The following is a 24,623-nucleotide window of genomic DNA, read 5'->3' on the forward strand; positions in this document are numbered from 1 at the left end:
CCCATCCACTTAATACCTGGGGCCCCATTCTCAGGCCTAGCGGCTCCCAGGAAGCGAAATGGACAAGGGGAAGGACAAGACACCAGAGGGACAGTTAACGTGACTACCTGTCCTCTGCCTTCTGTCATCACCGACAACACCAACACTGTCTTTCCCACGACCAGGCTGAACACAGCCCAAGAGTTGTAAGCCATGCCTCTCCCGTACTTCAGGATCCAGACAGTCCTCTAAGTGTCTGCCACACCCATGCCCTGTAGTCCCCACCCCCTCCCCCAGAGGCACCAAGAACAAAGCACACCGGAACATGCCTCGAGGGCCCCAGAAACCATCAGCAGAGCCACAGCCCGGGGAGGAAGACGAGACCTGCTCCTTACACCTGGGCAGTATGAGCGCCTCGGAGAACAAGACCCAGAAGTCCCCAGGTGCCGGGAAAGTCAGCATCTGAGTGAGAAAAGGCAATCAGGAGGCACCAACACCAAGACAAATCATTGTTGGCATTATCTGACAGGTTTTAAAGCGCCCATTATAAAAATGCCACAAAGGGCAACCAATACCCAAAACCAATATAAAACAACGACAAAAAAGAAAACCTCAAATAACCAAATGGAAATCATATAACTGAAAAATATGAAAACTCAGTGGATGGGTTCGATAGCAGAATGAATGTGACACAGAAAAGAATCCATGAATTTGGAGACAGAACAATAGCATATACCCGACTCAAATACCAGGGAGAAAACAGAGTAAAACACACACAGACTCTCAGAAACCTGCGGGACAACAGCAGATGAGCAACATTCACTCCCAAGAGGTCTCAGGGCACGTCGGGGAGAGCAGGGCTGGAAAATACTTGAGGAAACACTAGCTGGAAACTTCCCAAATTTGGCAAAACACACAGCATCCAGATTCAAGAAACTGAGAAAGCCCCAAACAGGGTAACCCCAAAGAAAGCCATCCTAAGACACAACAGAATTAGACATGTGGAAACAGAAGACAAGGAAAGAGTGGGCACATCCGAGACGACGCGCCCCTACAGGGCCGCCAACCCCGGTGACGGCAGAGCTCCCATGGGGGCCATGGCGGCCACAGGAAGTGGCACAAGGCTGTCCAAATGCCAGAAGAAATAAATTGTCAACGGTGAATTCTGTGTTCAGTGGAAATACCCTTCAGGAAGGAGGGAAACGAAGACTTTCTCAGAAGGAAAAACAAGGGAATTTGTCACGACCAAACCTGGCGTCACAGAATGGCTACAGAAAGTTTCCACCTCGGAAAGGAAATTAGAACAGAACAGGTAAAAATCAGTGCAACGGACTATCGTTCTCCTCAAGACTCTGAAATCATGAAAAACCACAGCCCACCGTGAGGACACGGGGAAGATGGCTGTCCACAGGTCAGGGAGAGAGGCTTCCAAGAACACCAACCCTGGGCCACCCTGGCCTGCAGCTTCTAAGCTCCAGAACTGTGGGAAATTAATCCCCATTGTTTAAGCAAGAGAAAACACACACACACACACACACACGCGCACACATATAAAAAAATCCATACACACAGGCACATGCTTATGTATATGAAACACGTGATCAGTGATGATCAACGGATATAGAGAAAACACCTCAAGTAACTCTATTCTAAAAGTGGAAAGAGCAAAGGCACGTAATTACTAAAATGTCCTCTACATCTTTCAAAGCAGGCTTGATAAGTTATACACGTAGTTTATAATATCTAGCGCAAACATTAAGAAAACTTGCAAAGCAGTATATTCAAAAACACTGTACGTAAATCAAAGTGAAATTTTACAAAATGTTCACGCAACCCAGAGAAGGCCAGAAAAGAGATCAATGATCAATGAGAACAGACAGATAACAAGATGCCGGCCGTCATACCTGACACACCAGTCATTCAAGTGTAAATGATCTAAGTAGGTCAATTAAAAGACAAAGATGGGCAGAGTGAACAAAACAAAAATCGCCCACATACAACCCAAGTATATACTGTTTACAAAACGACAACCTCCAAAGCGTGGTCCAGAGTACTGGGCCTGAAAGAGGTGGAGAGGGGCTCACACAAGGCCGCTGCCTGCCCAGGACCAGGGACAGGGCCCCAAAGGACAGACACCTGCCGCTGGGGTGAGGATTTAACTCTCGGGCTCGCCCCTCCCTGCTCTTCTGGGAACACCAGCCCTACTCATTAACAAGAGGGGAGTCGTGACAGAGATGGGTACCCAAACTGGGAGGGCCAGGAAAGACACAGTAACGTGGGTAAAAGCTTCACTGCACACACATCTTTGGAGAAGTCTGCCCCCTTGAACTGGACTTAATATGTGTGGCTGCAGGTCCTCATGATAGCACCTTGCATAGAGGTCAGGGTGACACATTAAACTGGAACATTCCGTCTTCAGCATAGCTCCCCTGGGGACAGAAGGAGCCGGCTACCACCCCGTGTCCGCTGCGGGCAGGTGTCAAGCAGGACATCACCACATTCTGTCAGAGAGCAGAGATGAAGAGTGACTTAGATATTAGGAGTTCGTGGTCACTACAGCACTATGGTCAGGAAACAGTGTTTCAGGGGTCACTGAAGACCGACCTCAGCAAATCGGTGTTTGCTGTGTCTTCTTCCCTAGAACCTAAACAACGTAAATGATTTCCAAAGGACAGGATGTTTAAGCTATTGCAGAAATCTTCCCTTTCAATGCTTTCATTAGAAAAGAAGTATTAGGGGCACCTGGGTGGCTCAGTCAGTGAAGCATCTGCCTTTGGCTCAGGTCATGATCCCAGAGTCCTGAGATGGAGCCCTGGCTCTCCGCTTGGCAGGGAGCCTGCTTCTCCCTCTCCCTCTGCCTGCCGCTCTCCCTGCTTGTGCTCTCGCTCACTCTCTCTTTCTCTGTCAAATAAACAAATAAATAAAATATTTTTAAAATACTAATAATAAAAAATAAAATTAAAGTCTTGGTAATTTAAAAACAGAAAGGTAATATGAAGTTTCCCATAGGCGTGTATTATAGTAACTCTAACATGGAAGATCTTTAGGACATGGTTGTACTTGGGTATGACGTCTCTCAGATTTCACACATGTTTAAATGTTATTTTGATCTACTGAACTTTGGTACACTACCAAATTTTATATGATTCTTCCCCTCAAAATATCATAATTTTTTAAATAAACAAATCAGTCTAAGTATTCCATACATTAGGAAAAATAATCGCTAGGGGGAAAATGGTAGATTTCTCTTGGAAATTTGATTCCGGTATATTATCTATGAGATCCTGAGACAGTGAATTCCTCTGAACCTCTATCTCCTTATCTGTAAAATGGGGCACATGAAGATGTCTACACTCAGATTACCAGAAATATCACATTGAAATAGCCTGACAAGTGTTTTGAAAGTTGCAAAGCAGCATGCGGATCTAACCGGGCCGCCATCTGTGTGCAGACAGAAGCATCTCCAGCACTAGAAAAGTCCAGACCTTACACGCTGCAATAGCTGAGACCGGTAACAAAACAGGATTTTATTCTCCTTGGCCTTATGTTTTACACTCGCAAATTAATCTGATTTTCAAAAAATACATATAGGATTTTTAAAAACACTAATTATTGGGGTACCTGGTAATTCAGTCAGTTAGGCATCCCACTCTTGATCTCATCTCAGGTCTCGATCTCAGGGTCATGAGTTCAAGCCCTGCACTGAGCTCCATGCTGGGCATGGAGCCTACTTTAAAAAAAAAAAAAAAGCCACTAATTATTAATTTCTTATCTTTTAGCAGTTCTTCCCTAAACACAGTGTGCTAATTCTTTAGATGCATTATCTGGGTTTGGTAACGTGTATAGATTTTTACAGAGAGCTTATACGGGTTTAGAAATCTATATAGATCTTATCCTGATGTCATTCCATCCAAGACCAGCTCCCGTAAACAGCCAAGGTGTCTGCTATAAATCAGATACTGAAGCAAGATTCTTCACAGATCCTTCCTTCAAAATCAAATGGAAAATTTATGCAGAGACCCCAATTCTTGAATTCATCAACTTCACATGAAAGCAACTTGACAATCCTGATGTAGGTCAGTACCCAAAGGCATGAGTTACTGAATGTGGCAAACTCCATACCTTCAACAATTTGGGGGAAATGGAAAGGATTTATTTTCACATTTTAAAAAAACATTTTAAAAAATTAATGATAAACAATGTTTTTTTTTTTTCTTTTGTGGCTGGGGGGGTGGGGTGGCTAAGGACAAGCAAATCCACAAGGGCGAGGACTTGGTCCTGTCCACACTCAGAGCACAGCAGGCAGTCAAGTAGTTCAGACCCAGAAGCAAACTGACATTCTGCATCTCTTGATGCTAAGAACAGATGACTAAGAACAGTCTGCATCTCTTTCTCCACGTGTTTAATTCCACAGATGTGGAGACTTGCGGGGAGCAGGGAGGCAAGCCTCCCACAACCCGTTTAACCATCTCCACTTCGCAAGAACATAGGCAGGCACGCCAGGGGATCTACAGAAACGCAGGGCTGGATGCGGACTGAAGGACCCAAGGCCCCGTCACCTGACAGTCACAGGAACCTGGGCCATCATTGTCTGCTGCACACCTGCAAGGACAGACTGAAACAGGGCGTCCCTGTGTCTCTGGCTGACAGATGGCAGATGGCTGTAACTCCTTGCCCTGCTGCTCTCACTGGCTAGCCGACAAACAGCACTCGTCCCTCCTTCAGGCAGCTGAATACGAGCTCTCTCAAGTCGGCCCCTGGCCCTCCATGAAATGAACTGAGGCCACCTCTCTCTCTGCAGCAGAGACAATGGCATCCCAGGTGTGCCCTGACCTCTCACCCCACCACCCCAGCAGCCACACCCCAGTCAGCGAAGGCTAAGTTTGCAATGATGTCTATGTGGCCGCAGTGTAAGATGGAGCTTCCTGGAGAAAAACATCCCTGTTCTGGCCATGTCTTTGCTAGGGAAAAAGAAAGGATGCTAATTTCAAAAGTGTGTGCGTCATTTTTTGGACCCAATGACAGGACTTCACAATGATCTTCTTAACAATGCTCTATGCTTCATCTCCTCCAGTCCCGTCCATGTTGATACAAAAGTTGGGTGTTCGTCCTTTCTGATGGAGGCATCATACTCCATTGTATATATGGACCACATCTTCCTTATCCATTCGTCCATTGAAGGGCATCTCGGCTCTTTCCACAGTTTGGCGACTGTGCCCATTACTGTCTTGTTGATTTTGGCCATTCTAACCGGTGTAAGGTGGTATTTCAATGTGATTTTGATTTGAATCTCCCCGATGACTAATGATGATGAACATTTTTTCATGTGTCTGTTAGCCATTTGGATGTCTTCTTTGGAGAAGTGTCTGTTCATGTCTTTTGCCCATTTTTTGACGTGATTATCTGTTTTGTGTGTGTTGAGTTTGAGGAGTTCTTTATAGATCCTGGATATCAATCTTTTGTCTGTACTGTCATTTGCAAATATCTTCTCCCATTCCGTGGGTTGCCTCTTTGTTTTGTTGACTCTTTCCTTTGCTGTGCAGAAGATTTTGATCTTGATGAAGTCCCAAAAGTTCATTTTCGCTTTCGTTTCCTTTGCCTTTGGAGACATATCTTGAAAGAAGTTCTGTGGCTGATGTTGAAGAGGTCACTGCCTATGTTCTCCTCTAGGATTTTGATGGATTCCTGCCTCACATTGAGGTCTTTTATCCATTTCGAGTTTATTTTTGTGTATGGTGTAAGAGAATGGTCAAGTTTCATTCTTCTACACATAGCTGTCCAATTTTCCCAGCACCATTTATTAAAGACGCTGTCTTTTTTCCACTGGATATTTTTTCCTACTTTGTCAAAGATTAGTTGACCATGGAGTTGCAGGTCTTGTGGAGCATATGGAATAACACAGAGGATATTCGGAGGAGAGGGAAAGTGCGTTGGGGGAAATCGGAGGGGGAGACGACCCATGAGAGACTGCGGACTCTGAGAAACAAACTGAGGGTTTTAGAGGGGAGAGGGGTGGGGGATGGGTGAGCCTGGAGGTGGGTATTAGGGAGGGCACGGATTGCATGGAGCACTGGGTGTGGTGCATAAACAATGAATCTTAGAACACTGAGAAAATAAATTAAAAAATAAATAAAACATCCATAAATAAATAAATACTCTATGCTATTCCAAGTCCAGTTTTCTAAGACCCTTCTGAAAGGTAACTTCTGCCATTCGGTGCTTCTCTGTCCTTCTAGTGCACAAACATTCCAGCTTTGTCCGCAGCATACAGGGCAAGCCCCGGGAAAGGGTAAGAGTCCCACAGGATCACTAGGTGCCAGGGCCATCACGGGCCAGCCTAGACACCAGGCAAACGTCAGCACCAGATCAAGCACAGCCGCACTGCCAGGCCACCTCCCATCCAGGGGCAGCCGGCACCACTCAGGGAATCCGGTTCCACCGTTCCTGAGACCTGTGGCGTGGCAGACACTGCTCCCGGCCCCTCTGCAGTCACCTTCGGTGACCTTCACACGCCGGAGAGGTGAATGCCAAGCATGCGTTCTCCAGATGAGGCCTGCGGTGGGGTTGAGGAAGCTGACCCCCATTACACAGAACAAAGTTTCCATAAGCTTGACTCCAAAAGTGCACCCCACACACCGCTCAGCCCCCGCGAGGTGCCCACAGGCCCTTCCAATGGGACGATGGAATGCTGTGCTCCGGGGAAAGGCACCCCCTCGCCCTCTGACTCCTGTTGGGACCCTAGGCCATCAGTCTCTTCCTGCTCTGCTGATCACGGGGGTGCTTCCTCTGGGGTACCGACTGCGGTCCCCCTGAAGGCCAGACCCATACCTCATTCACCTGTAGGTCCTCAATAGCCAGAGTCATGCCCTCGACAGGAGGCCCTTGAAAGCCACCAGCAGAAGGAACAGAAAAACAAGGAGGGCCTGGGCGGGCTGAGGGGATGTCCTGTCTCCGCCTCCTCTCTCCAGTCCCTCTCCCGAGGAACTGTGCTGACCTGGCCAGCACCAAGGGAGGAGCTCTGGTGGGCTGGACAAGGGACCGTCTCCTGCTGAGTCTTCCAGAGTAATGCCCTGCAAGGACCTCACCTAATGACTCCCAGGAGCGGCTCCTAATGGTGACCTGTCAAGAGCCCAGGACAGATGGTGGAAGAGGCCCGAGGGGCGGCAGGATCTCCGGCTCACCTCAATTCTCATGACCTCGCTCCTCGGCTGCCACGGCCCTGGCCTCACCAGAGCTAAGGAGGCCTCACAAAGGTGCAGAGCCTTGTGGGTCTTGCTTCTGACGACACACTCTGACCCAACAATGTGCGTTCTACCAAAGTCCAGGCAGAGTGAGGGACGGATCATTCCGGAACGAAGGGTGTCTCAGAAACCTGCATCTTCATTTTCAGGTTTCGAAACAACTTCCTTGTTCTTACACGTGGCTCTATCTTTCCCCCAACACTGCCACACAAGACGACACTGCTTCCTTCTGGATTAAACCCAACTTTTAACTCTGGTTTACCAAATCTCTGGGGTAACCGTGGCTGCTGCGAACTGTTTCTGGCAGGGAAACTGGGGCCTTGGTGGCTGGGGGCAGAGGGGAGATCTCAGTTTTGCTGCACAGCCTTCTTTGCTATTAGAATCCTTAAGCAGGAACATGATCACATTTATAAAAATCTGTTTGTGTTTGTTTTTTTTTTTAAAGATTTTATTTATTATTTGACAGAGATCACAAGTAGGCAGAGAGACAGTCAGAGAGAGAGGAGGAAGCAGGATCCCTGCTGGAGCAGAGAGCCCGATGTGGAGCTCGATCCCAGGACCCTGGATCATGACCTGAGCCGAGGCAGAGGCTTTAACCCACTGAGCCACCCAGGCGCCCCATATAAAAATCTGTTTTTATACAAAGCAAAATTAAGATAAAATCTAGACACTGGGCCTCTCAAGAGCCCTTCCCGTGTGAGAGCCTGGGCAGCCCCTGCATGGCTACAGCTGAGCCAAAGCAGCTCCAGCCTCGAGGGCCTGTGGCCACGCGGCCAGCAGCGTCTACGGTCGTGCGCGCACACTGGCGAGGTCTGACGCCTCGGGTGGGGCTGTCCCAGGAGCACAGCAGACAGGCACTCTGACCTCCCAATTCCAAGTCAGAGCAATAGGGGGTAAGACGTGCAGAGGAAATGGTGCCCGTGAGAAGCAGCAGCCCAGCCTCGAGCCGCAGCTCCCCAGATGGCCGCCAGCCCACTGGGACAGTAGAAGGGCCTAGGATACCCACTCTGCCCTGTGCTCTGCAAATAGCAGTGCTGGTAGGGAGAACCTCCTGGTGATTCCAGCTAAATCTCTGGTGTCTCAGACTTGAGAAAGTTCTCGGTGGTCAGTGCTGCTTCACCTTCCCCGCTCTGTCTTGCTGACAGCCACACCCTCTTGACTGCCCAGCGTCACTCCCCAGCAGATGGCACCTCAGCCTTCTGTCTGGGGTGTGCCCTCCAACAAGGGTTGGGATCCTGAAAAGTAAAAATAGTCTGCATGGGACATATGTACACTAAAAATTATTCCTTATGTCTCTCTGAAATTCAAGTTTACTGGAGGGTCCGGTGTTTTCTGTCAGCCCTACATCTGCTGAACACTCCCATCTCGGCCTCGACACAAATCTGTGAGGAGGCAAGCGCCACCTGTCTGCCCAGTGGGCCCAGCGTTTGCAGGAAGAGGGCTTAAGGCAGAGAGATGAGCAGGAAAAGGAGCACAAGAACCACAGAGGTGGGTGGGAACCGTGGATGAAGCCCTAGGACGGGGACGCCACCCTGGGAGGCGGGCACAGAAAGACAGCCTGGGGGACACCGCACAGGGAACGCAGCATGTAGGGCCGGCACTTCCCACAGGAGTCGCGTCATCCCAGCCCCGAGCTCCCAGTTTCAGGGAGGCAGGCTGAGCCTGGGGGAGGGTCTGTCCGTGCTCAAGGCCACGGAGCCGATCACTGTCAGGGCCAGCACGGGAGTCCGGCACCTACACGGGGAAGCCCTGCGGGTTGCCAAGAAGCACCACCGCAGACCCAGATCTGCGCTGGAGGGAATATAGTTGTAGGAGTGGAGCCATAACCGTTGAGATGAGAAAGGAGGGCCCAGCTGGTCCTGGGAAGAAGGGAAGGAGGGAAGTGGGCTCCGATGGAAGTGGGGAAGGAGGAAGGAGGGGGTGAGGTCGGGCACCACTGGGCACATTCGTGCATCTGACCTTCACCCTCACCCAGGAGTCATACTCAGTGGGGGCCAGAGGGTCGTCCCCTCCCACCTCCCACTCCCACTGCCACACGGTCCCAGCGACAGCTCCAGCTGTACCCAAACTGAGCCACCAGGGCCCAGGAAGGCTCCCCTGGCCAGAGAGGGCACCGCTCGTCCTCACTGCAGAGCAGGGCTGGCCAGGGCCACCTGTGAGCGGCAGGATTCGGAAGCACAGGGCGAACACGCCAGCCGTATTTCACGCAGCCCTGCTGCTCCGTCAGCTCCTCATTGTTCTAATTCCCGAGGACCCGCGGGGACATGATCTACAGCCTTCCTGACATCTCACCTTCCTCTGCTGAACAGTGCACCAGCCCTGACGTGGGGCACTCTCCCCCAGACGCGGGGCACAGAGTGGGACTCCCACTGCCAGGGAACCAGCTGCCGCTCCCCCGCCCTTCTGTGGGGTCACAGGAGGAGCTCGGTGGGTCACCACTTCCCTAGAAGACTTCTAAAGCCCATAAGTTACCAACCCTGTGCCACATCTTTTTGCCTTTATTCTCCATCATGGGTTTACACTTGTAATTTTTATTTTTAAAGACCATCTTTTGGTCTTTCCGTCTTCCTGAGTTTTACCCAGCATATTGAGAAGGTTTCTCTTCTCAAAAGTACTTGCACTTCTTTTTAGACTATTTTCGCATAATTGTGTCTGGTGAGTCAGAGGACCGCTGAATGACACGAATGACATGGACGGGCAAAGGAGGAGCAGCAACAGGGCTCTCCCTGGGCCCTGGGCACCCCCTCCTGTTCCTCAGTGATCTTTGGAAAGTACAGGTCTGATCTCAAACCCCCCGGTCCTGGGCACGGATGCCTCACTCTGACCTGCCCTTGGAGAGGCTGCTTGGAGGAAAGGAGACTAACACCAGCCTGGGCCTGTGACGCCCCCGCCTGGGAAGTCCTGCTCTCTAGAGGCCCAGGGCACACATGCAGTCACCACCCCACGCCGGCTCTTCAGAGGCTGTTTGCAGGGCGTGCGCTGCACTTGCCACCTGCCCCCCTCCCCCCGCCGCCACCACCTTGCACCTGCCCCACGACCTCCAACAGGACAGGCTATGCAGGACAGAGCAACTATCCCTCCGTCCTCCCCACCATGCCTATGGCCACACCCTCTGCCCCCCGACCCCCCCATACTGGGCCTGCCCCCGCCAAACCCTCCCCAGGCCAAGTCTCCCCTGCAGCACCCTCCTGACCGTGTGTGCCCAATCACACCCCCAGTCTCAAAAGTAACTCAAAATGCCTCAGTGAAATAGAAGGCAGGCCTCCAAAAGCTCACCTTTAGTCAAAAGCACAAAAGCAAAGTGTGTGCCACCTCACAGGGGATCTGCGCCATGAACCGCCCGGAACGTGTTAAGTGACGACACTCACAGGTTACCTGGCATTTGGTCTGAGAGACTGATCGAGATGGAAACCCCTCTCCAAACCTCTTGCCTGAGTAAATGCATCAGTCAATCCAAAAATCCATGGCTGTTACGGGCCAAGTTGTGTCCCACAAAATTCATACGGCAAAGCCCTAGCCCCCAGAACCTCAGAAGCTGCTGTATTTGGAGGCACAGACTTGAAGTAAAATGCAGCCGTCTGGGCGGGCTCTAATCCAGTGGCTGACGTCCTCGCAGGAAGAGGAGAGGAAGACACAGAGGGACAAGCAAGTGAGGACACCGGGAGGAGGTAGCCGGCTGCAAGCCATGGGGACAGCCCTCAGAGAAGCCAAGCCCGCTCACCACCCCCCCGTCTCGGACTCCAGAGCTGGGAGAGAATCTGTCTCTGTCGTCTGAGCCCCCCAGTCGGTGGCACTTGTCACGATGACCCGCAGAGACTCTTACGACAACAGAGAGACACCTTTGTACAAGGTACACCGCAGCGCAGACAAGAAGCAACCTGTGCCCGGGTCCTGGCCTCACCAGGCCACGACTGCTGCTGGCCGCTCCCTCTGCGCAGCCCGAACCCGGCGGCCGCCCCAGGGAGAGGGGAGGCGGGGGCCGGCGCACGTCGCTGGGCTGAGGAAGAACAAGCAAATAGCATATCTGGGGCGGCAAGAGGAGTTTGGTTTTTACAGTGTTACTGGAAAAATGAACTCAAATTGAGCTTTGTCTAAGCACCCCCTCGTGGCTTGAAACCTGGAGGAGGGACATAAAGGAGGTGCAGTGACAAATGACGGAACATTAAGCTGTGAGGAGGTGTCCGGTGGGGTGCTCTGGGGATGAAGCCTTATCCAACATCTTCATTAGCGATCTGGAAGGAGCAGTAAACAGCACATTAATTAAATTTCCAGATGATACTAAATTTGGAGGTGCTACAGAAAGCCAATGAGGACAGAGATACGATACAGATGGGATCCAAAGAGGTTAGTTAGAGTGAAGACACAATACAGCATCCAATCACAAAGAAAAAAAAAAAAAAGCGGCAGCAGCAGCAGCTAATTAAAAACATGCCTGGTATTCCCGTATTCTGGAACCCTAACTTCCGTCAGACGACTGCGTAAGAACAATGCAGGCGTCCTTTGTCACCTGAGCTCGCCCCACTCAAGCCCTCGCTGTCCGAAACCAGCAGTCTGAGGGACTCGGCCGTGCTCAGAGGAATCTGACGACAAGAATTCTCCTGATCTGCTTGTTGAAAACGGAGAAGCCAAAACAGATTCCGGTAACACGGCACACGTCAATCCCCAAGCATGCACCCGTGCCCGGCCACACAGACAGACCCTCCGAGGACGTCCGCGGATCTGCGCCCCCCACGCGCAAGGCCGGGAAGTCTGGCGCGGCACACGGACAGACACGGTTGTGGGACCCCGCGCCTCCAGGAGCCACGCCAAGGAAGGGAGGGCACTGGGACTGACCCAGCTGCAGAATATCTGAGTCCGTGAAATATGATGACGTCTCTAAAGAGACAAGGGGGCCTGTCCTTAAGATCTTTGATCTCGCTGGCCTCTATCTACTCCAGCATCACAAACACCACCCCCGGTGGTGATCAAGGTAGCTCCATCCTTTGCGACAAAATCCGGTTAGAAGGAAACATTTTTACAAAGGATATGTTTACAAAACCCTTCCCTCGGAAACAACCACCTTAAAGCCTGTGAACCTGCAGGCCAGATGCTCTGGAACTGAGGCGCACAGATGCGAATCCTGACCCCACCACTAACTAGTGCTACTAGCCTGGCAAATCCCTTTCCCAAATTCCTCGCTGGGAATGTGCGAACAATGACAGAAGACGGGGCTAGAGAGCCACGGTAACGCCATGCTCACGGCAGCCTCACTTCCACCAGCCAAGACACGGAAACCACCTAAGTGGCCACCAGAGACTGAATGGATAAAGAAATTATATACAAGGAAAAATACCTATATACAGACACCACAGTACACAGCGAAATAGGATTCCACCATAAAAGCAGGAGATCTTGCCATCTGTCACAACATGGATGGACCTGCGGGGCACCGTAGTCAGGGAAATGAGTCAGAAACGAAGAAAAACAAATCCTGTATGATCTCATTCGTATGTGGAATCTTAAAAAAAAAAAAAAAAAAGAGCTCACAGACACACAACAGACTGGCGGCTGCTAGAGGCAGGCAAGGGGGTCGGGCACGGAACTGGGCGGACGTGGTCAAAGGTCCAAGCTTCCATTACAACGTAAGCCAGTCCCGGGCACAGAACACACAGCACGGAGACTCCAGCCAGCAGTGCTCTGGCACATACGTGTGAGCTGCTGGGAGTAGATCTCGAAGGTTCTCCTCACAAGAATGAAAACCACAAAGCACGTGTGTAACCAAGTGTGGTGACAGGTGCTAACCAGCCTTACTATGGTGATCCTTTCCCAATACACACTCCCAAATGCTGAATCATTCTCTTGTGTGCTTTAATACAACGTTACGGGTCAATGCTATCTCAAAAAAACTGCAAAAAATAGTTTAAATAAACTTAAAAACTGGATAATCCACAAAAATGCACTTAGCCGTGACCTGGTACCTAAGCACTAACTGATAAGGATCGTGTTCACGCTCGTCCTCACGTCCCCTCCTGCGCACGCAGGGATGGTGATGAAGGCCTAAGTACTTACGGGGTCCACGCACACATCCCACACGCAAAGGAGGCACGCCTGACCCCGGTCTCGGCATGTCTCCCGCTGTCAGTCTCACACACACTCCACACGCACAGCACACACTCGTCACGCTCTCCACACTCCACATCACAGCACACACTCTCCACATACTCTACACGCACAGCACACACTCTTCTCATACTCACCGCTACCCTCAACACTTTCAGCACACACACCCCTCACACACTCATTACACTCCACACACGGTACACACTCCTCACACTGCAACACACATTCAGCACATACACAAACCACACGCTCTCAACATACGTCCGCGCACAACACCTCACACGGCACTCTGCGCCGGCAGAGCGCACACCGAGCAGAGCCACTGCACACACACAGCGTGCACAGAGCCGCACACCCACACTCCCGTGCCCACACACACAGTGCACGGGCTCCACTGCGGGCGCACCCACACCTCCGCCGCCAGAAGGAGTGAAAATCCCAGGGCGAAAATCTCGACCAAACCCCATGAGTCACCCGGGGCATGTCATGGAGAGTCCTCATACGAACCCAAAGGACACTGGGTCACCCTGAAACCTAAGTCTTTGCACAAGCAGTTACCCGAGAGCCCGTGTCTGGAGGAGCAGGAGCCGGGACACCGGCCGCAGCGCTGTCCGTGCAGGGTGAGGCCCGGGCTGGGATTCCTCACGCCCCCACCTGCCCCCCCCACCTGCCCCCGTTCTGCACCGCCTCGGCCTCAGGCCCGGCGCGGAGGGCAGGCTGCGCGCGAGGGAAGGCTCCGGACTCGTCGCCGAAGCTGCGCTAGCGAACCCGCCTCCGTCAGCACCGCCTCTGCGGCTGCCCTGAGGGACGCGGCTCTACTGTCTAGCCGCGGTCTCTCGTCCTTCTGTCCTCGAACCACAGTGCTGGGTCTGAAGCAGCACAGAAACCCAACCCGCCGTCACCCCGTCACAGCACTGGTAAAATGCGGAATGCGAACGGACGTCTGAAGCTGGAAACTCACGCTACATTGACTTGTGACCTCGGGGCGAACTGGTAGGATCTAAGCAGCCCTACTGGGCACCGAACTCCAGCTCGAAAGACGGGCCGTCTGGAACAGTGACCCTGGAGGGCCCAAGAGAAGCGACGCCCTGGACGTGATCCATGTCCCAGCCTCTGTTAGCGAACCGGCTGTTGATGACAGGAGAGTCCGGCCACAGTGACGTTCACTGGTTTAAACACAAGTTCCAGCTGTTGCCACACCAAGTCTGTTCATTAAAAGTGGTAAACGTTCACGCGCAGGGACGGTAAATCCCACAAAACCTCTGGCTCTTTCTGGGAACTCAGAAACCAGCAGGTAAGCTAAATGCTTACGTTCCTTTCTACGGAACGGAACACCACGTTCCTTTCTATGTTTAAAAAAAAAGAAAAAAAAACCCGGCCACTGAAGACCACAGAAAACCTCTCGGAACAACACAATCCTTCCCTGCAAGGACTCACACGGGCCTGTCAGGAAGCCTGGAACAGAAGGTGCTCAGGCTAAGAAACACGCCCAGGCCAGCCGGGCAGGGCATGGGGTCAGGTCTCCAAGCACCCTCTTGGGGGAGGGGGAGCACCAGAGAGGACGCAGGAAGCACACCAGCCTCGGGGGTGGGAAAGGACCCGAAAGGCCCCCGCATCTCGGGAAGCCCACCGCAGAGCCGACAGCTGCAGGGCATCCGGGCTCTGCCCTCTCCGCTTCAGCGCAAGCACAGTGCCCGGCGCCGTCCTCGGGCTGCGCTCTCTCCTTCGAGCCTCGGCGCACGGGCCTCTGAACGTGACAGTGAGCGAGGCGCACTGCACGTGGGCCTCCATGAAACAGGACCAGCTGCGAGAACCACCACCTGCAGGGAGGCCCGGAGAAGGGCCCATCGGGGGTACAGAGCCAGATCCCTCTACCAGGCGCAGCGGCCAGCAGGAGCCGTTATTTTTCACTAGCAGCGGCCGGAGCGACAGTGCCTAGCGACACGTCTGAATACTGCCCTGAACGGGATCCCACGCACACAGAGCTGCAAACACAACCAAAGCTCAACCTCTCCCACAGACTGGCCGTGTTCCCTGCTACATCCAAGGGCCTCGAGGGCTTTGAGGGTCTCTGGCAGCCTGGGGGTCGGAGGTCAGGGAACTGAGCTCAGTACTTGCCAGGGTAGGAAAACCCATCCATCAGGGACACCTTAGTTAGATGTCACTGATGAACCCAATTCTGCCATGTGCTTTGCAAACAAGCTCTTCACGCCCCTGAAAGTATTTAGAAAAATATCTGAGAAATGCAAGAAAGCTTTTAAAACAGCATCAGCCTAGGACGCAGCCAACCAGGACCCAGCAGCAGAAGGGGTGGGAAGGACCAGAGTGACGAGGAGGGCACAAAGGAGGACGCTGGTGCCCCCTGCTGCCCAAGAAGGGGCCAAAAGGGAGCAGTCAGTGACCACACACACACACATACCACACACACCACAGACCTGTGCAAGCAGACACACACACAGGTACACATGACAGACAAGATACACATAACAGACGTAACAGTCACACATGACAGACATGACACACAGGCACATAGAGACGCAAGAAGACACATGGCAAAGACACACAGACCCACACGACAGACGTGCAACAGATATGACACACACGCAGGCACACAAACACACATGGCAGGTCTGATACACAGGCACATACAGAAACAGACACATGGGCACACATGACAGATAGGACACACATGCGGGCGCAGGTAGGCACAGACACACGCGGCAGGCACACGACAGATACGACACACGCAGGCATACTCGAGCACATGGCAGACACACCAAACTTGACAGATATGACACAGACACGGCAGGCACACACGACAGACATGCATGACATATGACACACATGCAGGCATACGACAGACACAGACATGCCTGACAGATATGACACACATGCGGGCACACAGATGCACACTGAGAAGAAAAGGAAATCAAAGCGGCAAAGTCACAACGTTTGAAAACAGCCTATCGACCGAGTTTATCTGAAGCATTTACTTTCTTCTCAAGGAACCTGCACGAGCAAAGGAGCCAGAACTCAGGAGTCAGGCTGCACATGAGGGCCGAGGCCCTACCAGAAGCACCTGGTGAAGGGGAGCCCAGTGCCAGGGTAGGGGGGCCGGTGTGGACACCTGCAGCGGTGCAGGCAGGAAGTCCTGTGAGGCCCACGTGCCCCGACGTCCCTCTGTGACCCCCGAACCACTTGGGGCCAGTGGCACAGCCTCCTGGGGCAGGGCAGAGCAAGGACAAAGGCTTTCCTTGTGTGCAGGACACACAGGCCTGTCTCCCAACGGGACCTGTGGTGGACCACACCCAGCCGGCCACGTGCTCAGCCACTGTGCAGACTCCCAGCTGTGCCAGGCCCTGGGACACAGCTGAATCAGCTTCCGTCCCCCCATGGGCCCTCACTTGGCTTCTGGGAAGATGCATTTGCCTTGTAAAATTATCCGAAAAAAAAGCTCGAGTTTGGTTTTTCCAATCTTCATCCATGCAGAAAAAGTTCCAGAAGAGTTCACTGTCCGTACAACTCTGTCCCCACCACCCAGACTTGGAGGTTCTCATAATCATCCTGGATGACAGTGAAACCCACCTCCCCAACTGCCACAGACCCATCCATAGCCTGGGACAGCCTGCATCTGTCACCTGCGCCTTGCACGCCAGAGAGGTAAGGGAGCTGGCTCACGTACACGACAGAGACATAAGGGAGCAAGTGCATGTGTGTGACAGAAGGGAGTAAGCACACGTGCGTGAGTGACGTAAGGGAGCGAGCGCACGTGCACACAGAGACGTAAGGGAGCGAGCGCACGTGCAGGACAGAGGTAAGGGAGTAAGCACACGTGCGTGACAGAGAGGTAAGGAAGCGAGCGCACGTGCAGGACAGAGGTAAGGGAGCAAGTGCACGTGCATGACAGAGACATAAGGGAGCGAGTGCACATGTTCGCAGTCTGGTCAGAAGGGGAGTTTGCCCGTTTAGGTTACCCTGACCTGCTGCCAGTTCCCGAGAAGCTACTGCCCGCACGTGGTCGCTGCTTTGGTCCTGGGGGGTAACTAAACACGGCCGCTCACCAGCCCTCCCGAGCAGAACAGAAGCTACAGAGGGAGGCCTTCTCAAATGAAGTTTCAAAGATGACTTGAGTTGGGTTCTTGGGTGGCTGAGCACCGGACTCTCGGTTTTGGCTTAGGTCATGACGTCGTCAGGGTCACGGGATGGAGCCCCACGTCGGGCTCGGTGCTCAGCAGAGTCTGTTTTCCCTTCCCCCTTTGCCCCTCCACAACCCCGCACATGCTCTCTCGCTCTCTCTCAAATAAATAAATCAATCTTTTTTAAAAAATGGGTTGTAAGTTAGCCCAACTCTCCATATTTATTTACAAGGCCCTTGCGACGTCCCAGCGCGCGCGCGTGTGTGTGTGTGTGTCTGTGTGCAGGCACAAAACTTGTATCAGAGTACAGACTTCCACCAAGTTCTGGGGATTCTTTTGCATGCTGCTATATATGGATATAAGTTAGACACAGTTGTTCGCAACAAACACGAATTCCAAGATTTCTCAAGAAGAGGAGAGCACTCAAAGTGGATTCGACATCTCAGCATGGCACCGAAGCCCACTTCTCCACGGCTCCCTCCTCATGTCCCCCCACAAGATCCACAGAGCCTATGTCAGGACACGGGAAGGGGGACACGGAGAACAGCCTTAACTGAGGACAATTCCCTGCTAGACGTAAGTCCCTCCGAGAGGCTGCAGGAGGTTGGCGTTGGGACCTGCTCTGACTCTACCCATCAACCCTCCTTCCCACATACTGCCCCTGGCAGCCCCCTCCATCGGGGGCATGCCTCGTGGTGTGAAACCCATGGCTCTCAATTAAAGGTGACCACTGTCCAAAATACCAGGCACATGAGTGGAAGCAGTAAGTGTGGGCCGCCGCAGAGCAGGGAGATGCACATGAGCTGCAGCAGGGCAGCAGAGGACAGGTGTGTCTGCGCAATGCTCGCAAGCAAGCCAGAAGAACACGACAGGGAGAGCGTGCTAACACCGCCATGCAGCCCTCAACCAGCCTGGGCACTAAGAGGTGGAAAGCACGATTGGACATAAACATGCTGGAAGATAGGGCAAAGTGCACTTCTGGGCCCACACAAAGATCTGCTGTGACAACAGTGACACCTAAGCCCCCACTGTGACAACGTCTGCGATGCTCTGGGTCTAACCCACATCTAGCGCACTGCACGGCAGAAGCCTCACAATTAATGGGGAGCTCAGTGCAGAGCAGACCCCAAGTGTCCACGTGCAAACGTTTGCAGTCGCTCCACAGTCTTCTGAGTGTAAGAAGTCCACATGGCGAGCACAAGTCCTTACTCCAAGCCTCTAGAAGTGTCTGGACTGGATCAGTCTGGGCCCTAATCCCGGGAACGTGACTCGCACAGAGCCGGTGTGGCACAGACATGAACGATGAGGAGCCGAGGAGGCTGAGGGGCAGGAGCCACGCGGGGAGGCGGCCGGGCAGCTCCCTCCTGATGAGGGAAGGCGGACGTACACCCTGCTCATGGACAGCCCCGGGCCGAGAGCAAGGTGGCCTGGCCTGTGTCTGGCTACTGCTGGTAGCAGGTGAGGGAGAAGGACCCAAGGGAGGCCACAGGAAGCACAAAGGAATTCGCACTCGATGGCTCGGAGGCACTCAGCCTGCCCAGCAGGCAGCGGCTGCTAAAATTCAGACTCTGCTGTCAGGATGACACTCCAGAGGAAGGGGCTCAGGTGGGGCGCCCAACACCTGCTAAACCGTCAGGAGGAGCGACAGGCACAGGACTGCAGCGTCTGGCCGGGAGGCTGGAGGGTCTGTCAAAGGGTAGACGCAGATAGACGCAGAGGGTGAGGGCCTTCTGCCTCCCCAGCAGGGCCCAAGGCAGACGGGACCACCTCATGAAGACCTATGGGTAGGGCTTTGTCTATGGATGGCGGACCCCGCTTCACGAGACCCTGCCAACCTGAACCAGACATGGGGCTACACGGCCCAGATGTGCCTGCTGGGGCAGGCTGGTGGCGGTCCCCGCCACACCTGTCCAGCGCTCCAGGGAGGACAGAGGAGGGCTGAGTGCAGGGCTAAGAGCCCGCAGGGCAGACACAGATCTGGGGCACCAGGCCGAAGCCCACTCCAGGCCCTCCAGCCACGCCTGCCTTCAGAACTGGCCATAGCTCCTTGGACCTCCCATCCCCCCTGCCTGAATGTATGTCCCAGCTGTTAGCCCACACCTGTCCCAGCCCTATGTGACAGGCAGGTGCTTCACGGCCTTCACGGGTCAGCAGACGGAGAGGACCCCAACACCAGATTCTACCCGGAAGCCAGATGCACACCTGAAGCTGAGCAAGGCTGGTGCCGTCGTGGCCAGGCATCTGGAGATGACAGCTGTGCTCAGATGAGGGTCAGGGCCCCGGGGAAGCAGGCGCTGCTCACGCATACCCAGAGCCCGTGATGGCCACCGCTAGTGTGACACCTTCTTGCAATCCACTCCTGTGAGTGTGCGGGCAAGACCCATGGTCTGCTTCTAGCGAACAGGGTACGGTGAAGGCCGTGGGATGTCACTCCTGCGATTCTGCTGTGTTCTACGGCAACGCTAAAGGTACGTGGGAGGTAAAATGAAGGTCAGCTGATGTTAAGTTAATCGAAAGGGAAATTGGTCAAAAAAAGTTTAAAAGTCACTTTTCCAGAAGAGGACCGCCTCTACTTTCAAGGTCCCATGCCCTGGGGTAGAGGCAGAAGTCGCAGCAACACCAGGGTGGTGGGGAGACAGTGCCCCACAGGCAGGTGCAGGGACAGCCTTACACAGAACGGCATCAGGCTTCCAAAGGAAGGAGACACAAAACCACACAGAGCAAGAGTGCAGGGGCGTGGGGGCCAGTGTCTAAGTGTCAAGTCTGTTACATCCCAAATGGCCAGGGACGATTCCGGGTGACAACACCGCCCCATCACAGTTGGCTGGACGTAAGGACCTTGATCTGAGGCAAGGCACAAGGAAGAAAGACACAGCAGCCTCTGCTGGAGAAGCCCCCCGACACACGGCCGGTGGGGGAGAAGGGAAAGCCCGAGTGGGCTGCTGGGAGGCTGTTCTCAGCGGTGGCAGAGCCCCAGTCGAAGCCACAAACCGATAAAGAACATAGGGGGCTCAAGGGCAAAAGCCTTCAGAAAACAACTTTATTGCCCCAAAAACAAGAAGTGTTAAAAACACAAAGGTAGGGGCGTCTGGGTGGCTCAGTGGGTTAAGCGTCTGTGTCGGCTCAGGTCACGACCTTGGGGTCCTGGCATCGAGTCCCGCATCGGGCTCCCTGCTCAGCAAGGTGTCTGCTTCTCCCTCTGCCTCTGCCCCGCCCCCCTGCTCATTTGCACTCTCTCTCTCAAATAAGTAAATAAAATCTAAAAAAAAAAACCAAAAAACCAAACCCACAAAGGTCTACGTGAACTTAAATAGAAAGACCCCGGGAAGAAATCCCGGGGAGCAGAGGGTCCCAGTGCAGGTTCCTGGACACGGGGTGCCCGGGGCCCCAGGCCGGCAGCAGCAGCAGACAGCCGCACACGCCAGCATCCTGAGGCCGGGTCAAGAATGGGGAGGAATGGAAAGTGGGGCCCGCGTGCAGAGGCTGTCGGATGCCCATTAGCCAGCCGGGCCCGCTGACACTGGCGGAAACACCGCAGAGACTACACAGCACGAAACAGACTGTACTCCGCTGACAGAGAAAGATGGACCGTGGGGTCCTCCGCAAAGCCAGAATGGGAACACCAGCTACGGACAACGGCAGAGAGGAGAATGGAGGAAGACGCGTGGCCGGCTGGGCGCCAGACATCTAGGCTGGCACAAACGTCAAAGGCCCCAAAGACTGCAGAGCCAAAGAGCACACAGGGCAGACGCTTACTAGGGCCACGGATCCCCCCGCGCATACCCACATGCACACATGCCAGCACACACACACGTGCATGTACACAACCGGCTACCCTCCCAAGGGCACAGTGAACTAATGCAGGACCCCTGTGTCTCTCATCGGAGACCCTCCAGCACATCAGTCCCCTGCCCCAAGGGGTCCCCGCACCTGGAGCAACCGCGACTCCAGCCTCCAGTCTCAGACTGCAGGCCACTGACCTCAGCTAGCGTCCCTGTGCGGTATCGCAGCTTCTCTGTGGGTGCAGCGCCTCTGTCCGCCCTCAACCCCTCTAAGTCACGCACTGATCCATCAGAAATGTAAGACCCGTCCTGCAGGTGCGTGACAACACCTGCGAGTACTCACGTTTGTTGTAGCACGTGGCCAGCACACCCTTGTCGGCAGGACTGGTGCTAATGTGCCAGATCTCACCCACTTGATGGAGGAGGACGTTTTTATTTATAATGTTATTCTCGTCATCGAAGTCTACAATGTGGATCTACAAGCACAGTAACAGAGCACATCAGGACTTGACTTCCCACGTACCTTAATTAAACACAGTGATCACAAAGAATAATCAAAAGCATCTTTAACATTTTTACTTAACTTACTGTTACCACACCAAGAGCATAGACTTCTGTGAGCTCACCTCCCTGGGTTCTTCTCAAAAGACAGGTCTGAAATCCCCATGGAGTATTTTTAAGTGTGCAAGCCAGGTAGCCCAGCCCCCAACATCCCGGTGCTAAAGAAACAAGACAGCAAAAGCTCCATCCCCAGGTGGCTTGGTCAGGCCAGGGCTGTCACTAGGGCTGGGCGTGTCAAGGGTTGTGCAAACGAGCCTCGAGCCTCGGAGAGCTGCCCGTGGCTGTGGGGCACACAGAGCCGCCACCCAGCCAGAATCAGGGCACCCACACGGTGCTCACACCAAGCAAGGCCTAACTCAGTTCATGCACCAGCAGTGATGGAGGTGGGAAGGGGCGAGAAAGCATCACACACACACACACATCTTAAACATCTTTCCAGAAAGGAGTGCGACGGCTGCCAATGCTCACAATCGCACCATATATAAACATGAGAGTATCATATTTCAGCCACGGAAGGTTAAGTAAGCTCCCTCAGTGATTTTCTGGACAATTTTTACAGGAATAAAATGATTATCACATTCACACTTCTATCCGTATCCAAGTCAATGAGAAAAATAAAACATTTGTTTTAAAAATGAATTTATACTAAGAAATTATTCATGGATCTTCATGAAGATCTATGTCCAGAAACGTTCACGGTGGCATTGATTATCGCGATGAGAAATCAGAAGTCAGCTTCATGTCTGGCAGTGCGGAACTGCTCAAATAAATTGTGGTATTTGACTATAACGTAATACTACAAGCCATTCCATATGCTATAAAGGACCGTTTAGTGCCAGGGAAGAGGGTCCGTAACATATATTTAAGGGGAGAAGAATGAGCAGCCGTGTGAGGGCTGCGGGCGGTGTCTGCGCGCAGGAACCAGGGGAGACCCGGAGGTACACGGTCGGGCACCCGCGGACAGCAGGACCGCGGCACGTTCTCCCTTCGCTTCTTTGGGGGCTTGTCCGTAGTTTCCACATTTCGTGTGTGATTAATATGCATCACTTTGCGATCGGAACATTAAATGCCGTTTTAAAAATTTTTCCATGACATCCAAAGCCTCCACACTCCACACTCGGTTCAGAGAGCCTGGTTCTAGTCTTCACGACTTCCCCCTCCACCCGGTTTGGATGGGAAAATAACCTCCGGCCCCGACAAAGGGTAGCTCTGGACCCAGAACGCAAATCCCACGTGGACACTGCAAGCCTGTGTGGCCCCGCGCCTCAGTTTCCCACAAGCGCACTGAAGATGAAGGATCACCAGAAACCGAGTGCAGGTGTGCCCGGCTCACCACGGTGCACACTCGTGCCTTCCCCCCTCTCCTCTGGGGGAAGAGATGAAAAATCACTGCTGCTACTTTTACTTTTAAAAGTGCTTTCAGGGCACCTGGCTGGCCCGGTGGGTCAAGCGTCTGCCTTCGGCTCAAGTCGTGATAACAGGGCTCTGGGATCGAGCCTAAGTCAGGCTCCGCATCGCGCTCCCGCTCTGCAGGGAGTCTGCTTCTCCCCCACCCTCACCACGTGCACGCTCTCTCTCCCGATCTCTCTCTCTCCAATAAACAAATAAAATCTTTTATAAATAAATAAATAATAAAAATTACTTTCAGCAAGTTCTTCCTGCCACGTAGCCTGTGCAGTTTCCACGCTGGGTTCAAAGGTACAAATCACGTTATCTTAGAACTGTTTACTCCACACACGTGAGGGAATTTAACCTGTAAACACCTTCTCCCTCTGGGGACATGTTACACATTAAAAAGCTATTAACAATTACTAAGTAATGAAGTGATTCCTGAGAGAAGTATCCGGTGGACTGAAGTTAAACACACACGTGTGCTAAGACCCAGGAGCCCACTGCTGGGTCTATACCCAAGTGACACCAAGACAAAAGACACGCGTGGCACGGCTCACAGCAGCTTCGCCAGTGATCGCCGACAACGGGGCACAGCCCAGGGGTCCAACTATAGCGCAACAGGGAGGTAAACTGTGGTGTATCCGTAACACAGGCTGAGGGGCTATAGGTGACGGTGGGGACAGTCCCGTGGCCATGGCATGGGGCTGGGGGTGTGCACAAGTGTGTAAGATACACTGGCTGTTCACTTCAGACACACGGGATGTGTGTACATCATGCCTCACACGCAAGTCCACCAGACTGAGCATAAGAACAAAACTAAAAAGCAAAAAAAAAAAAAAAATCATTATTGTATCTAATGACTTAAACATTTAAAAATAAGAATTCGGGGCGCCTGGGTGGCTCAGTGGGTTAAGCCTCTGCCTTCGGCTCAGGTCATGATCTCAGGGTCCTGGGATTGAGCCCTGCATAGGGCTCTCTGCTTGGCAGGGAGCCTGCTTCCTCCTCCTTCTCTGCCTGCCATTCTGCCCACGTGTGATCTCTCTCTGTGTCAAAATATAAATAAAATCTTTAAAAATAATAATAATAAAATAAAAAAATAAAAATAAGAATTCTGGGGGCACCTGGGTGGCTCAGTGGGTTAAAGCCTCTGCCTTCGGCCCGGGTCATGGTCCCAGGGTCCTGGGATCGAGCCCCCCATCGGGTTCTCTGCTCAGCGGGGAGCCTGCTTCCCCCCCTCTCTCTCTGCCTGCCTCTCTGCCTACTTGTGATCTCTGTCAAATAAACAGGTAAAATCTTTAAAAAAAGATAAGAATTCTGTGATGCCAATGGAATAGTGACGATCCACACGGGGAAGGCTACAGTAAGATCAGTAAATGCTGAACATCTGAATCGTTCTTTCAAAAGATTTATTACAATACATAAATAGGAACTAT

General features: G+C 52.8%; 1 protein-coding gene across 2 annotated transcripts in view; it reads right to left on the bottom strand.

Annotated features, from left to right (window-relative positions):
- The window catches only part of EIPR1 (EARP complex and GARP complex interacting protein 1), a 124,487-nt gene that overhangs the window by 76,638 nt on the left and 23,226 nt on the right, over positions 1-24,623 (bottom strand). For both annotated transcript variants that reach the window (XM_047745434.1, XM_047745433.1), the window contains one exon: positions 21,581-21,713. In XM_047745434.1, the coding sequence (XP_047601390.1) occupies positions 21,581-21,713 (133 nt within the window). The remainder of the gene's footprint in view (positions 1-21,580; positions 21,714-24,623) is intronic.

This window comes from Lutra lutra, chromosome 9 (assembly GCF_902655055.1).
Source record: "Lutra lutra chromosome 9, mLutLut1.2, whole genome shotgun sequence".
Taxonomy (NCBI): Eukaryota; Metazoa; Chordata; class Mammalia; order Carnivora; family Mustelidae; genus Lutra; species Lutra lutra.